This window comes from Euwallacea similis, chromosome 12, assembly GCF_039881205.1.
Source record: "Euwallacea similis isolate ESF13 chromosome 12, ESF131.1, whole genome shotgun sequence".
NCBI classification, from domain to species: Eukaryota; Metazoa; Arthropoda; class Insecta; order Coleoptera; family Curculionidae; genus Euwallacea; species Euwallacea similis.
The window spans coordinates 2,303,792-2,316,626 of NC_089620.1; the positions used below are offsets into that span (position 1 = coordinate 2,303,792).

At 36.1% G+C, this 12,835-nt stretch overlaps 1 protein-coding gene across 1 annotated transcript; it reads left to right on the plus strand.

The window, feature by feature from the left end:
• The first annotated feature begins 356 nt into the window (after positions 1–356).
• Positions 357–12,647, plus strand: LOC136412648 (chloride channel protein 2-like). Its single transcript, XM_066395786.1, has 13 exons — positions 357–528; positions 638–755; positions 814–957; positions 7,621–7,749; positions 7,808–8,195; positions 9,346–9,459; positions 9,516–9,617; positions 9,670–9,904; positions 9,959–10,082; positions 10,136–10,405; positions 11,658–11,953; positions 12,008–12,109; positions 12,166–12,647. The coding sequence occupies exons 1-13, from the start codon at positions 463–465 to the stop codon at positions 12,511–12,513; spliced, it is 2,436 nt and encodes an 811-aa protein (XP_066251883.1). The 5' UTR covers positions 357–462; the 3' UTR covers positions 12,514–12,647.
• Positions 12,648–12,835: the final 188 nt, after the last annotated feature.

Here is a 12,835-nt window from a genome sequence, read left to right on the forward strand (position 1 = left end):
TGTTAATACAGTCCACAGCAATCTGTTAGCTATCAGAGGAGCAGCCAGTATAAATTTCCATGAGGAACCTATTTGCGATCCTTCGCCAATATTTTCCCACCTAACTCCTTATGTACTCACTTTATGTACCCAACTTGAGCATCACAGGCCATAAGCATACCAAACACAATTAGCTTCAGAAGGCCTTCTGGTTCTGCCAAATTTCACTTTGTACCTGGTCTACCAAATATTTAGCCATACCGATTTTACACCTTTATTGCTCCATAAAGAGCCAGCTTTATGTATACTATTTGTCACGAGTACATAAGCGACGGATCCCCTTGCGGTAGTGGATTTTATTGTTGGTACCTGAAGTGATACCACATGCAAATTAGCGTAATTAGAAGTCAAATACGGATTGTGCAAATACCTGGATTTACTGTTTCTAAAGAGCGATTAATAAATTGGTTCAGTTAGTTGAAAATGGGTGGCAGGAGCAAATACTTGCCCAGCTCGCAAGTGTACGATTCCACATTTTCCTCTGTTCAGGTATTTTTTTTTCAAAATCAGCAATTTTCTCCAAGAAAACGAGTACACGCTCACAGTTAAAGTTGACAGGAGTCTGAAAAACCGCCTCTAATTGCACTTTTCTTTGAAGTACTACAACAAGTCTTTGGAAGACCTATACGAGACCTTAAGAGAGAAAACTTTGGCTGATAAGAAGAAGCTCAAAGAAATAGAGAAAGCTCGACGAAAAGAATTTGAGGCCTACCAAGGTTCGTGGTCTTACAACGTGTGCCCTTAATAAAGTTAATCGTGGCATTCACAATGCAGGGAAGTTTTATAGGATATGTGCTAAAGTGTGGAGGAATACCTTCGGATACTTCGGCGAAGAATGGCTCTTTTTGGCTGCACTGGGCATATTCGTGGCTATCATAAGCTATTCCATAGACCAAGGAGCTGGGATGTGCGGAAAAGGTAAATACAGGGTGTCGAAAATTCTTCAGGGCCGTCGCAGGTATTATTAAAAAATGACTTTGATTTTTGAATTTCTCAAACGTCGAAGCGTCTCCACGATTAAATTTTTTATGATATTCACGATTTATGTGATGTTTGTGATAAATCTTTGATTAACTCTGAAAGCTCAATTGCAATCGGTTCACCAGGAATAAAATACGAAAATCAATGGCGAAACGGTGACGGTTCAAAAAAAATTCGGTCGATAATTTAATGATGAGATGATTTTACTCTTATTCACTCAGTATTTGCATTTTTTTTTCTCGAATTATTTAGCACTAAATGTATGCCTAAGATGTGATTGACCTGATTCTGGATTGATTTTCTATTTGCCGACTTTAAAATTATAAACATCAAACTGCCTCGTTATGTTAATTTTCCTTTTTTTTTTTTTTTTTTTAATCGGCAAGCAGCTACCCCTGAATTAGATCTTCAAGGGCTCATAGCTTGAACTTTTCGACAAAGACCCTCAGTATATTATTTCATGGCTGACTTTTATGATTCATCGCGACTATTTTGAGCAGAAATTTGTTGTATTTCTTATAAAGAATAAATAAATTACCATAAGATTCATGAAACTTAATAAATTAAAATAAAATAGAATAAAATAAGCAAAATATTTTGAGTTAGTATGGAAATGTCGCTCGTCTTCAGGGGCTCACAATTCAAATTTTTCAAATAAGACACTCCGTATATTATTTGGTGGTTGGGTTTTACTACAGAGTGTTTCTTAATTGATGGTAAAAAATGAAATAGGTGAATCATGAGCTTATTTTAAGGTAAAAACTTCACATGAAGGCATGTTCTAAATTGCTTCCATTTGTATTTACAGGGTGTTGAAGTTTAATTTTGTTTTCTATTTTCATTAATTTTCCTATTAGTCGTAAAGATAATTAACTCAAAATTGATGATAACAATCATTTTAGCATTAGGAATAAACTGAAATAACAATTATTTAAAATATCCTATAGAGCGTTACTTTTCTCGTCCAAAATGGGGTTCCCCGACACTAGGCCATCTAGTAGCAGCGGTACTAATCTTGGTTGACAGTACTTCATCCCTAGATGGCTCTGTCAGTTTACCCGTATTTATCTTACTACTAACTCTAATACTATAATACTAAAAATTATGAACTAATAAATCTCCGATGTACTTCTATATATCGTAATTAAATAATTCTCTCTAAAGGGGCGGATTAACAAACTAAATGAAGGGAGATGATCATGCGATAGATTACCATGAACTAAGAACAGTCAGATGATAATGATTCAGAATAATCAGATGACAATGAGCCTGACGAATTAAATCACGTTTTCTAAAAAATAATAATTAATGACGAACTTTTGAGATATCTGTGCTAGTCTTGTTTTGTATTATTTGTAGAGATTTTGCGTTAGGATCAGAAGGTTATTTGATATACCGATGGGTACGTAAGCACCCCACGTACTCTGATAAATGAAGTCACCAGTAAAAATTAGCCCCATATTTGATATCAATTTATTGCTAAACTGCTTAGTCGAAGTGATTTTTTTTTTGCATAATAAGTTTTGCTTTTTAGTCATTTATCATACTAAGACATTTTAAATTAAAAACATTTAATTATTATATCGGGCGCAACAATAAATATATCGAGTTTTCTTTATAAAATTTGCACCACCCTGTAGAGCTAAAGTGAAGCTACAATTGCAACTCAGAATTTCAGTTAAGCCTTGACGATCTCTTTCCCAGCAGCAGCAGTTCCTCCTTTAATCCATTTTTTATCTCTATTAATACAGGGGAAACATTCGTCTTAATTCGCAAGAGAAGTGCAAGCAGTTTGGTTATGAGCTATATTACCGCATCGACTATGTTTACTCTGTTATGTTGGCCGCTATTGATGTGTACAATTTAAATGACAAATTTAGAAAAATGGTATCCAGAAACCTCAATTACAGTAGACACTCGATACCGTGAACAAAATAAAACAACGCACGTTCACGTTAGCGATTTATTTATGTAATCGGGGGTTAATCTAAATAGAGTGGAAAACAGATTATTGAGTGACAAAAAAGTCTGAAATTTTAGTTTGCTTCTTAGGATTTGTAATTTTTTGCACAAGGGCTGTTTCTCTTGGTCTTTTTAAAACTGTGAGGTCTGTGAAGTCCACACCACTATACTCTGCCCACTGGATTGTAGTATTTAATGCAGTTATAGCGCTGTCCAGTGACACTTTACTTGATATTTCTTGAAAATTCTCGACTACATGAACTTCACATTCTTCTTGATCGTTTTCACATTCCATTCCAATACATCAGTTTCCTTGAATGTGGCCTACAAATACACATAAATTACATATGTAATAACAGATTTAAATTGTAAAGATAAATCCCTTACTTGTGGTGCTAGTGTATTTAGAAGATCACAGGATTTAGAGATTAAGCCTGCCTTATCATCGTCCCATCGACGTTTTAAAACAGAAAGAGGTAATTCATCATCGTCATCCTCTGACATTTCCTTCCTTCATTTCTCTAAAATATTTCTCCAACATTTTGCAATAATTTGTGAGTCGAGTCGATTCCATGCAGCCGTTAAGTTGACAACAGCTTCCTTAATAATCAAGTTTTTCAATGTATCAGTGATGTTTGAATTACTTGCTATAACATCGGCAAGAAGGCTATTCCTGTAATGTAATTTTGATCCATAGGTTGGATAAGCGGCGTAACGTTAGATGGAAGAAACATCGTTACTAACTGTCCATCTTCGCTCTTTAATTCTTCTTCGTTTGAATGAGAGGGCGCGTTATCTAGCAGAAGTAAGGCTTTTATCGGGAGCCCTTTATTTAACAAAAAACGTGTAACCTGTAAAGGAATACGTAAATTTATGCTACGATTTCAAGAAAAAAACACAACAAAATTTACCTGAGGTACAAAGGAATGATGGAACCATTTTTTAAAAGTCCACACACAGCAGTCATCCACGCTGACTTGGAGTGTTCATAATTAAGAGAGCAAGTAAAGTTTTTAAATGACCTTGGATTGGCAGCCTTACCGATAACTAATGGTTTCACTTTATGTCTTCCAGTAGCATTTGTGCAAACTGTTGTTATTCGTTGTTATTCGTTGTTTTTCAGTCTTTCAATGTTTTGTCCGGTAGAAGTTTCCAGTATAAGCCCGTTTCGTCAGCATTATAAAGTTGATCTAATGCAATTCCAACTTTCTGCATTTTATTTTTTAACTGCTTTTTAAAAGGGTCAATAAGTTCCGGTTGGGAAGAAAGTTTTTCCCCGTTAATTTTTAAAAACCGAATTCCAAATCTTTTTTTAAACCTCTGTAACCATCCCTCACTAGCCGTAAATTCCTTATCAGTTTCCTTTATTTCAGAATGTATGGATTTGGCTTTTTGCTTTATCATTTCTCCGCTTACGACAACATTTTTATTTCGTTGATTTAGAAACCATTTGTATAGCTGTTTTTCCATTTGTGGTAATCCAGACCCTTTAAGTGTTTTTCTTTTACTTGATCCAACATATGTATCTGTTATTACCCTTAAAATGGCTTCTTTTCTTTGCTTTATTTTGCAAATCGTAGATTTAGCTATATTGTATTTTCTGGATAAATTTGCACTTGCACACTTGCACCTTTACTTAGCTCCTGAATTACAAGAAATTTTTCATGGGGAGTTAAACACTTTGGTTTTTTCAGCGACATTACATATAACAACACGTATTCACTAAACCTTTCGATAACCGTTCAAAAGCAACAGGCAAATGGTGCAATGCAAAAATGAAACTACAAAGTAAAACTGGGGAAATACCGGGCACGACTGCCAGGGAATCCCCAGAAGTAGTTCCCCCGGTAACGGAAATCATTTGTTCATGTTATACGGTGGTTAATGTGATAGAAAGATGATTCACGTTATCCGGAGGTTTACGTTATCCGATGTTCACAGTATCGAGTGTTTACTGTAATTATTCTTCTGACAGCGCTAACCTGAACTAACCTGATTGACGTGAACTAACCTGAACTGACCTGCAGTGTTTCCGATAGTTAGTTAGGAATCTTAAAATTACTAAGCAAAAATTAATAAAACGATTTTGAAACACGTGATTAGCGTTAGTGCATACCTTACTGATCTTCCTTGCAATGGATTTGTCGAAAATCGAATCATTATACAATGTATACAATACGTTACCTTTAAATTTAAAATTCCGTTTCCAACCAACCAATTTTCCTACTAGAACTTGCGCATCTAACAACTGCCATTGAATAAAATAAGAATCTACAGGGCGTCTCGTTTAAAAAAGGTTAAGATTGGACATTCACATTTTTTTTATTATAACCTGAATATTCCAAATGTATTCGAAACTTTGGGCTACACACTTTTTGTTGTAAAGAACTTTTTTCGAAAGTCAAAAGTAAAGAATTAAAACAGTTTATAACAGGACACCCTGTATAAGGAACAATTTTTTCAAGAAGAACGGAACAGCGGTGCATTAAAAGTACTTTGGGGGTGAGAAAATGAAGTACTGATGCCTGAAGAAGTCATCCACCAACATTTAACACAGTTATTTATGTAGACATTATAAAAAGGAATACATTTCCAAAATTTGCACTAACTGTTTCGGGAAAGTTTGAGGAAAGTTTGCACCTTAAGTTCCCTGTATTTCGAATCTGGTGATCTACCTTAGTACGATTTTTTCTATGCCGAAGAGTTCTAGCGAATATAAAAATTTGGCTACTGCAACTCGGCACACCCTGTATTCTTCCAAACTACTATAGGCTTATCACTCTATTGGCTAAATTTATCTAACTTGCAGGGTTTCTTTTGGAAATAACGCGATTCTTAACAAAAAAAACATCAAAATCAAAGCAATATTGATGCTGTTTTAACCTACGTACAGGGTGTTCAAGATAAAAATGTTCGGTGTGGGGATTAAGTAAATGGCACGAGATACAGATTTCGTTGAATAGGAGGAAAGTTGCGCATTCAAAGGGGCAATTTCATAACGCAAACAGATCAGTAAAATTGTTTTTGGCTTTTCAGTTTCTTTTTTTTTTTAATTTTAAAAAATGCTTTTCCCGAGTTTTGGTAAAAGATATGTAAACACGAAAAGTGCTGTTCTATTGCGGTTTCTCATTACTTCGTGTCAGTTATAACATTTTATTTCTCAAGTATCAAGAACTTTTTCCCGAAATACTGCCCGGGTAAATTTTTTTTTCCGATTTTAAGACAACTTTTTATTAATCGACGTATCATACGTAGCAATTCACGCAATGTTATGGTTTTTCATTACTTAGACAAAACAATAATCATGTCATGCGCAATCTTGATATTACATATGACACTGGTTACTTACTAATTTACACATCAAATCTATCGCCATTGTTTTAATAAAATTTGCTAATTTATAATTTACAAATCTATTTAACTGTGCTCGCCAAAACATCTCTGTCGATGTTTAAAGTTTATATTGTGTTAATTAAAAACAAACGCAAGAGTGCCATTTAAGTCTGAAATATTCAAGCGATTGACAGGGTGTTTGCTTTGAAGGAATTTCGCGTTTTGATGACAATTATGTAAAAATTGAGACATACTATGATAATTTTAACGAAAAAATGCCTTTTGATTATTTTAGGATTAGCAGATTGTTACAAGACAGAAATTTAAGAAATGTTGTCCCCATTTGTTGCATGTACCTATACAGGGTGTTCGTTTCTGCAGCTCAGCCGTGAGGATCTCGGTAACCATAAAATATACGAGTTCAGTTAAATTAAAGCGCAAAGTTGCGAAATTTGGAGTTTAAGAACATGCCGTAATAACAACATTTTTTATAAAAATGTTCTTATTTTTTTGTCAATTTATTCGGCGAAAGAATTCAAAATCATTGTCGTGACGGCGATGTCATATCTAAGATCCGACGTTTCTAATTTCGACAACCATCATCAACTTTGTTCTTCATTGTGGACGCCGTCTCGAATTTCTGCCATTTCTGATATTTCCACCAAACTACAAAACTGAACTTTGACTTGTGATAAATCGTCACGATCGTAAAAAACTAAATTGAAAAGTGAGAAAATCAAGATGGCCTCTATAAAAAAACAAAGTTGATGATGGTCGTCAAAAACGGAAACGTCGGATTTCAAATATGACACCGCCGCATTTTAGAAGGGGAGAAGTTACAATGATCAAAGCCTCAAATATTGAATTTCCTCGCTAAATCAGCTGAGAAAAAACTTTAACTTTTTTCAATTTTTTTTAACATTTCTAAAAGTCATGGATATTTTCCAAATTTTGGAATTGCATATTCTTGAACTCCAAATTGCATGGCTTTGCCCCAATTTAACCGAACTCCTGTTTGTTACGGTTACTTAGATCCTCATGGTTGGTCTCGAGAAACAGACATCCTGTATAAACAAATAGAGGATACATTAAAATCTGCAGAAAGGTTTACGTTTGTTCACTTCATCCCTATTAATTATTAATGAGATTAACACTGCTATAACATATTGCCAACGAAGATAAAAAAAAAACAAAAATTGGGTTTTGTGTGCGAAAACTCCCCGCACCCAACAGGGAATTATTTCTATCACCATGTATGATAATTTCTAAAAACTTTTCTTCCCTTTTTACCGCACTTCTTTGCAGCACGAGCCATGCTGTCCAATAATTTAGCGGAACAGTACTTCTCCAAATGGGTGGCATGGGTATGCCTACCTGTGGTATTAATACTATGGGATGTCGGCATTATATCTCTCATAGCTCCAAAAGCAGTGGGTATGCTTAGCAGAACTAACTAATTACAATCACAAATTTATGCCTAATCCTCCTCAAGGTTCCGGAGTCCCTCAAATCAAAACTTGTCTGCGTGGAGTATACCTCAAAGAGTTCCTCACATTTAGAGTATTAATAGCCAAATGGATGGGGATCATGGCAACATTGGGCAGTGGAATGCCCTTGGGCAAGGAGGGCCCTCTGATTCAGATGTCCAGCATAATAGTGACCAAGATGAGCAAGTTTATGTCTAGTTTCAAGAGTGTGTATCTGAACGAGAATAAAAAGACGGAGCTTATTGGGGCTGCTTACGCTGTGGGGGTCGCCTGCACTTTTAATTCCCCTATTGGGGGGGTTCTTTTCAGCGTTGAAATTTCCACCGCGTATTTCGCGGTTAGAAACTATTGGAGGGGATTTTTTGCTGCGGTATGGGGGGCCACAGTTTATAGGTATGAGTCCACCAAGATGATGCATATCAAAGGTGTGAAATTAAAAAAAAAAAAAGATCATGTAAAATATCTGAATAAAAAATGTATCTATTTATTAATATCTTAGATTATCTTATATATCTTAAAAGTATCTAATAAGATGTATTTAAAAAGTATCTAGATAAGAACGGAAATCTCCAGGAACCAATCAAAGAAGGGTCACGTTGGCACTCCGATTTAGGACTAGCAACTAACCTGAACTAACCTATACCTACTTGTAAGATGCCGGTTAGCATTGGCAGCTTTAGAAAGGGCCAGATTTCCCTGGGGGTTGAAGCCCTGACTATCCTAAGGTGGCTTGCCCCTTTTAAACGACCCATTTAACCAAACTTACCCTTTGAAGTAGATTCTCAAAATCGGTTACATCTGTTCGATTTCTTTTTACTTGTTAACATTGCAAAGTTATATTTGGAAATTTTAAATAATATTTTGTTTGTTTCCAAGACACTTTAAGTACTTTAAAGGTGCTTTACATTAGTAATTAGATGTTTTAAATTGGGGACTTAATGTGCCTCAAATGGCGCTTTCAGATTATCGTTGATTTCCAATAGTTTATGCAAACTGAAAAATTGAACAATACTTTCAATTGAAAATATGTCAAACTTAATCTTTGATGGTTCTCTAGTTACCCAAATAGAAAAATCCATTGAGATCGTATCGGGAAAACTAGGAGGCCAAGTAGAAAAAAGTACACAAATGATATATTAATATTTTAGGGATAAAAAGCTCTCTGAAAATATGCAATAAAAACGCTAGATCCGTATTTAAAAAAAAGTCAGTTGGTATCAATATTTTAAGTATCTCATGTCGACTTGAAATAATCATACGTCTCCGTTATAGAATGAATACTGATGGTTTTTGAAATATTCTTGATTGAAAGTTTTGACCAGTTTTAGATTTTTCGTTGAATTTGGGACACCAAAAATAATTTGACAGCACCATTTACGGCATATTAAAAATGACCAGTAATCGGAATTCTTTTCCTATCATCCCTGGCTCGTCTCGACAGCGATCCAGGGATCATCTTTGCAAATGTTTTCGTAGTACTCTTTTCCAAAAATTGTTTACTCACCTTTTACCTTCGTAGGGTAATAGAATTTCGAAATTTCAGGTTATTATACGTGTGGATAGATGGAGTGGACACCATCCGTGTGGTATTTCCCACAAGTTTTATCAACGATTTCCCTTATGACCCTCTGGAACTCATTTCTTTCGCAATTTTAGGGTATTATATGAGTTTCTCTGTATTCTCATCAACACTTGACCCTTAAAGGTTTTTAGGGTAATTTGCGGTGTGGGAGGATGTTTCTACATTTGTGTTTTAAGAGCCTTCAACAAGTTTATCAACAGCAGCAAATGGATCAACTGGATTAAAAAACAAAAGTGCGTTATCCTTATTTTTCTCATTCCTCTAAAGGAAGATTCACTCTTTCAGTCGCTTCATTTACCCCTTTTTCGTGGTCCTCATTATATCTACGGTGACGTGGCCCCCAGGTATAGGCCAGTTCATTGCTTCAGACCTGACTCCGAAGGAACAGGTGGTAACTTTATTTAGTAACTTCACGTGGACCCAGGGGAACCACACTGAGGCCCAACAAAAATATTTAAGTCACTGGACGACGAAATGGTCGGGGATTTACACCAATTTAGTCTTATTCATTTTCTATCAAGTAAGGTTCCTCAGTGCCTATGCGTGACGAACTTACCAAAGCTTTCAATGAAAGTTTCTAGCTTCAATTTTTGCATCCTCAATGCCAATTCCCTCTGGGTGTTTTATCCCGAACTTCAGATCAGGCGCCGCCCTTGGCAGAATTGCAGGAGAATTGCTGGCTCTATGGTTCCCAGATGGTGACACTTAATGTTTAAACTACACAAAAAATAATCTAATTGCACAATTGCAGGAGTGCGCTACGGAGGGAAAGTGACTCGAATCATGCCTGGAGCCTACGCCACAGTTGGCGCAGTCGCGTGGAGCGGGGCTGTAACTCATACTCTTTCCACTGCGGTCATCATGTTCGAAATGACATCCCAAATTAGTCATGTGATTCCAGTTCTGATTTCCAATCTTATAGCTAATGGAATTGCCAGGTTTTTCACTCCCAGCATATATGACTTGGCCATTAAAGCTGGGAAGTTGCCTTATTTGCCAGATCTGCTGCCCAGTAGTTGCGGTAATATCTCAGGATAAATATGGCTGAGGGGTGCGATGTTGGCATGAGATTTTAATCTCATATTAAATTCATGTGCTTCAGATAATTCTCTAGGCAAAGAATTAAATTACAGAGCTAAACGTTGTCATACGCACCTTCTCAAGTGAATTAAAATAGGTTCATTGTTTTATACAGGGTGTCCCAGAAGCAATGGTACAAATTAATATTTGGTGTTAGAGCAGAAAAAGTAAAGAAAAAATAGAGCGATTCAGCTACACTTGCTTTAAAGGTGCTTATTTTCATTTTACAGAGTGTCTAAAGTTAATTCTGTAAATTGAGAATAAATCTTATGGTTTTTGATTTAGAGAGATGAAATTGTTTCTAGGGGGTTTTTGGGCACTATAAATTCATTCAAAATTTTTGTTTCAATCAAGTTGTTAGATGGCGCCACCCGTGCCTTGTTGTAGAAGCAAAAAAATCGACCTAATTCTTTTACCAGTACCGAAAACTTCAATACGTTTACAAATTCTGATAAGTTGAACCTTTCTACGTCAAAAAAGTATTTTGCAAAAACTCATGTCTCTTACCGTTTTCAAGATATTTTTAATGAGGTTGTTCGATGCACTGCGGAGATTTTCTGAATACCTTTAAATCATTAACAGTGTTTGTATTTGTACTGATGTTTGCTACTTCGGTAATTAGTCATAACGATATGAACGGGCGACTTGTTTCGACAGCTCGTATAGACAACCAGATCATCGAACGATCAATGCGATTTTGTGAACACTTGACTTTCAAGCAAAACTGAATGGGAAATGGTACTTGAACCTCTTAAAAATTGACTTGGGGTTAGGTTTGGAGGGTGTTCCTCTAGACGTAACACCACCTTATTCTATATTGATAGATTGGTGGGGATAGTAAACATCTGTGGCCATCACGAAGTCCCAATTTATATCCATTAGACTTTTTTTAAAGTTTTTTATTTAAGTCGCTGGTATACAAATCTATGCCTAAGCGCAGAAAGCAATTAATGGATAATATTTAAGAAGCTGCAAATGCAGTCAGATTCTAAAACCCAACAATAAATTAGAAACTATGAGTTTTTTTCTTAATTTTCAAATTAAAAAATCGCTTTTATGCCCCGTGAATTGAAAACCAATAATTTCTGTACAAAGTAAGTTTAGTTGAATCGCTCTATTCCTTCATCCACTGGCACACTACAGAAATTTGTACCAGTGTTCCTGGGACACCATGCATACCTACTTCCTTTCAGCTGTTTATCAAATCTTCGTGGAGGATTTTATGGTGAAAAACGTAAAGCACGTTTATCTAGGCATAACATATGGGGAACTCAAAAATATGCTTAAAGAGTATAAGCACTTAAAGGTATTCCCTTTGGTTGATAACGTCCATAATATGATTTTGCTGGGAAGCGTATCCAGGACGGAGCTGATTGACTTAGTAGAGCGCCAGATAGGCTTCAGGAAGCGACTGCAAGTCGTTCGAAGAGTGGAAGAGACGGAGAGTGAAACCAACTTAACGGAATTAGACGAAAAAAAGGAAACTGAGGTGAAAACATTTTTATTACCGATATTTTTCATCCGACTAATTGAGCATTTTCAGGAAAAAGAGCGACTAAGACTGCAGATTTTTAACAAATATAACCTAAACAGAATGGGTTTCTCTGGGTCAGCCCAGAGGAAAAAGGAAGCTATAAGAGAAAAGGTGCTTACTACTGAAGGATATCAACAGCTTGAGTGCCTTAATTCAAATATTTTCAGCTAAAAGTTATACGAATTTGCGACTTACTGCCCGCAGATCAGAACGCATGGGAGCAGAACCAACTGAGTGAAGAGGTGGACTTTGCCTCTTGCCAGATTGATCCAGCTCCTTTTCAATTGGTAGAACGCACGTCTCTTCTAAAAGTTCATTCACTTTTCTCCATGATGAACCTCAACACTGCCTATGTTACCGCCATGGGCAAGCTGGTGGGTGTGGTGGGCGGTAAAGAATTAAGGAAGGCCATCTCTGATGCCAATAATGGAATTTTGCCTGTTGAAGCTAATGAAGCTGACAAGGGGGGTGAAGTTAGACTGGCAGAGAATCTGCCCTTATTAAAGAAGGGATGATTAAGAGTCATTGGTGATGTCTAATTTTTAAGCCCGACAAAAACAACGTTTTCTAGTTCACAGTGATGGTTAAGTGATCTGCAAATCAATAAACTGAAGTTTGCAAGGGGAGATGACAATTTAATCTTATATAACTTTTAGTGAAATTGTTCAAAAATACTGTGAGCGTGTTATGTAATAAACTGAGCATCAATTAAAACTGTACAACTGATTTCTGTACGATCTTTGAGACTGCCCAGCTCCAAAAAGGTTCAATTGATTTTCGAAAGCGAAGCCCCTTGGGGTAAATTCGCCCATGAGCGAACCTTATGAGAATATATCA

Excerpts from the sequence above, each read along its gene's own strand:
- LOC136412648 (XM_066395786.1), top strand. The coding sequence starts at position 463 with ATGGGTGGCAGGAGCAAATACTTGCCCAGCTCGCAAGTGTACGATTCC. Across the intron at positions 9,460-9,515 it reads ATTTCTTTCGCAATTTTAGG|GGTAATTTGCGGTGTGGGAG; the intron begins GTATTATATGAG and ends AAAGGTTTTTAG. Across the intron at positions 12,110-12,165 it reads AGGAAGCTATAAGAGAAAAG|CTAAAAGTTATACGAATTTG; the intron begins GTGCTTACTACT and ends AAATATTTTCAG.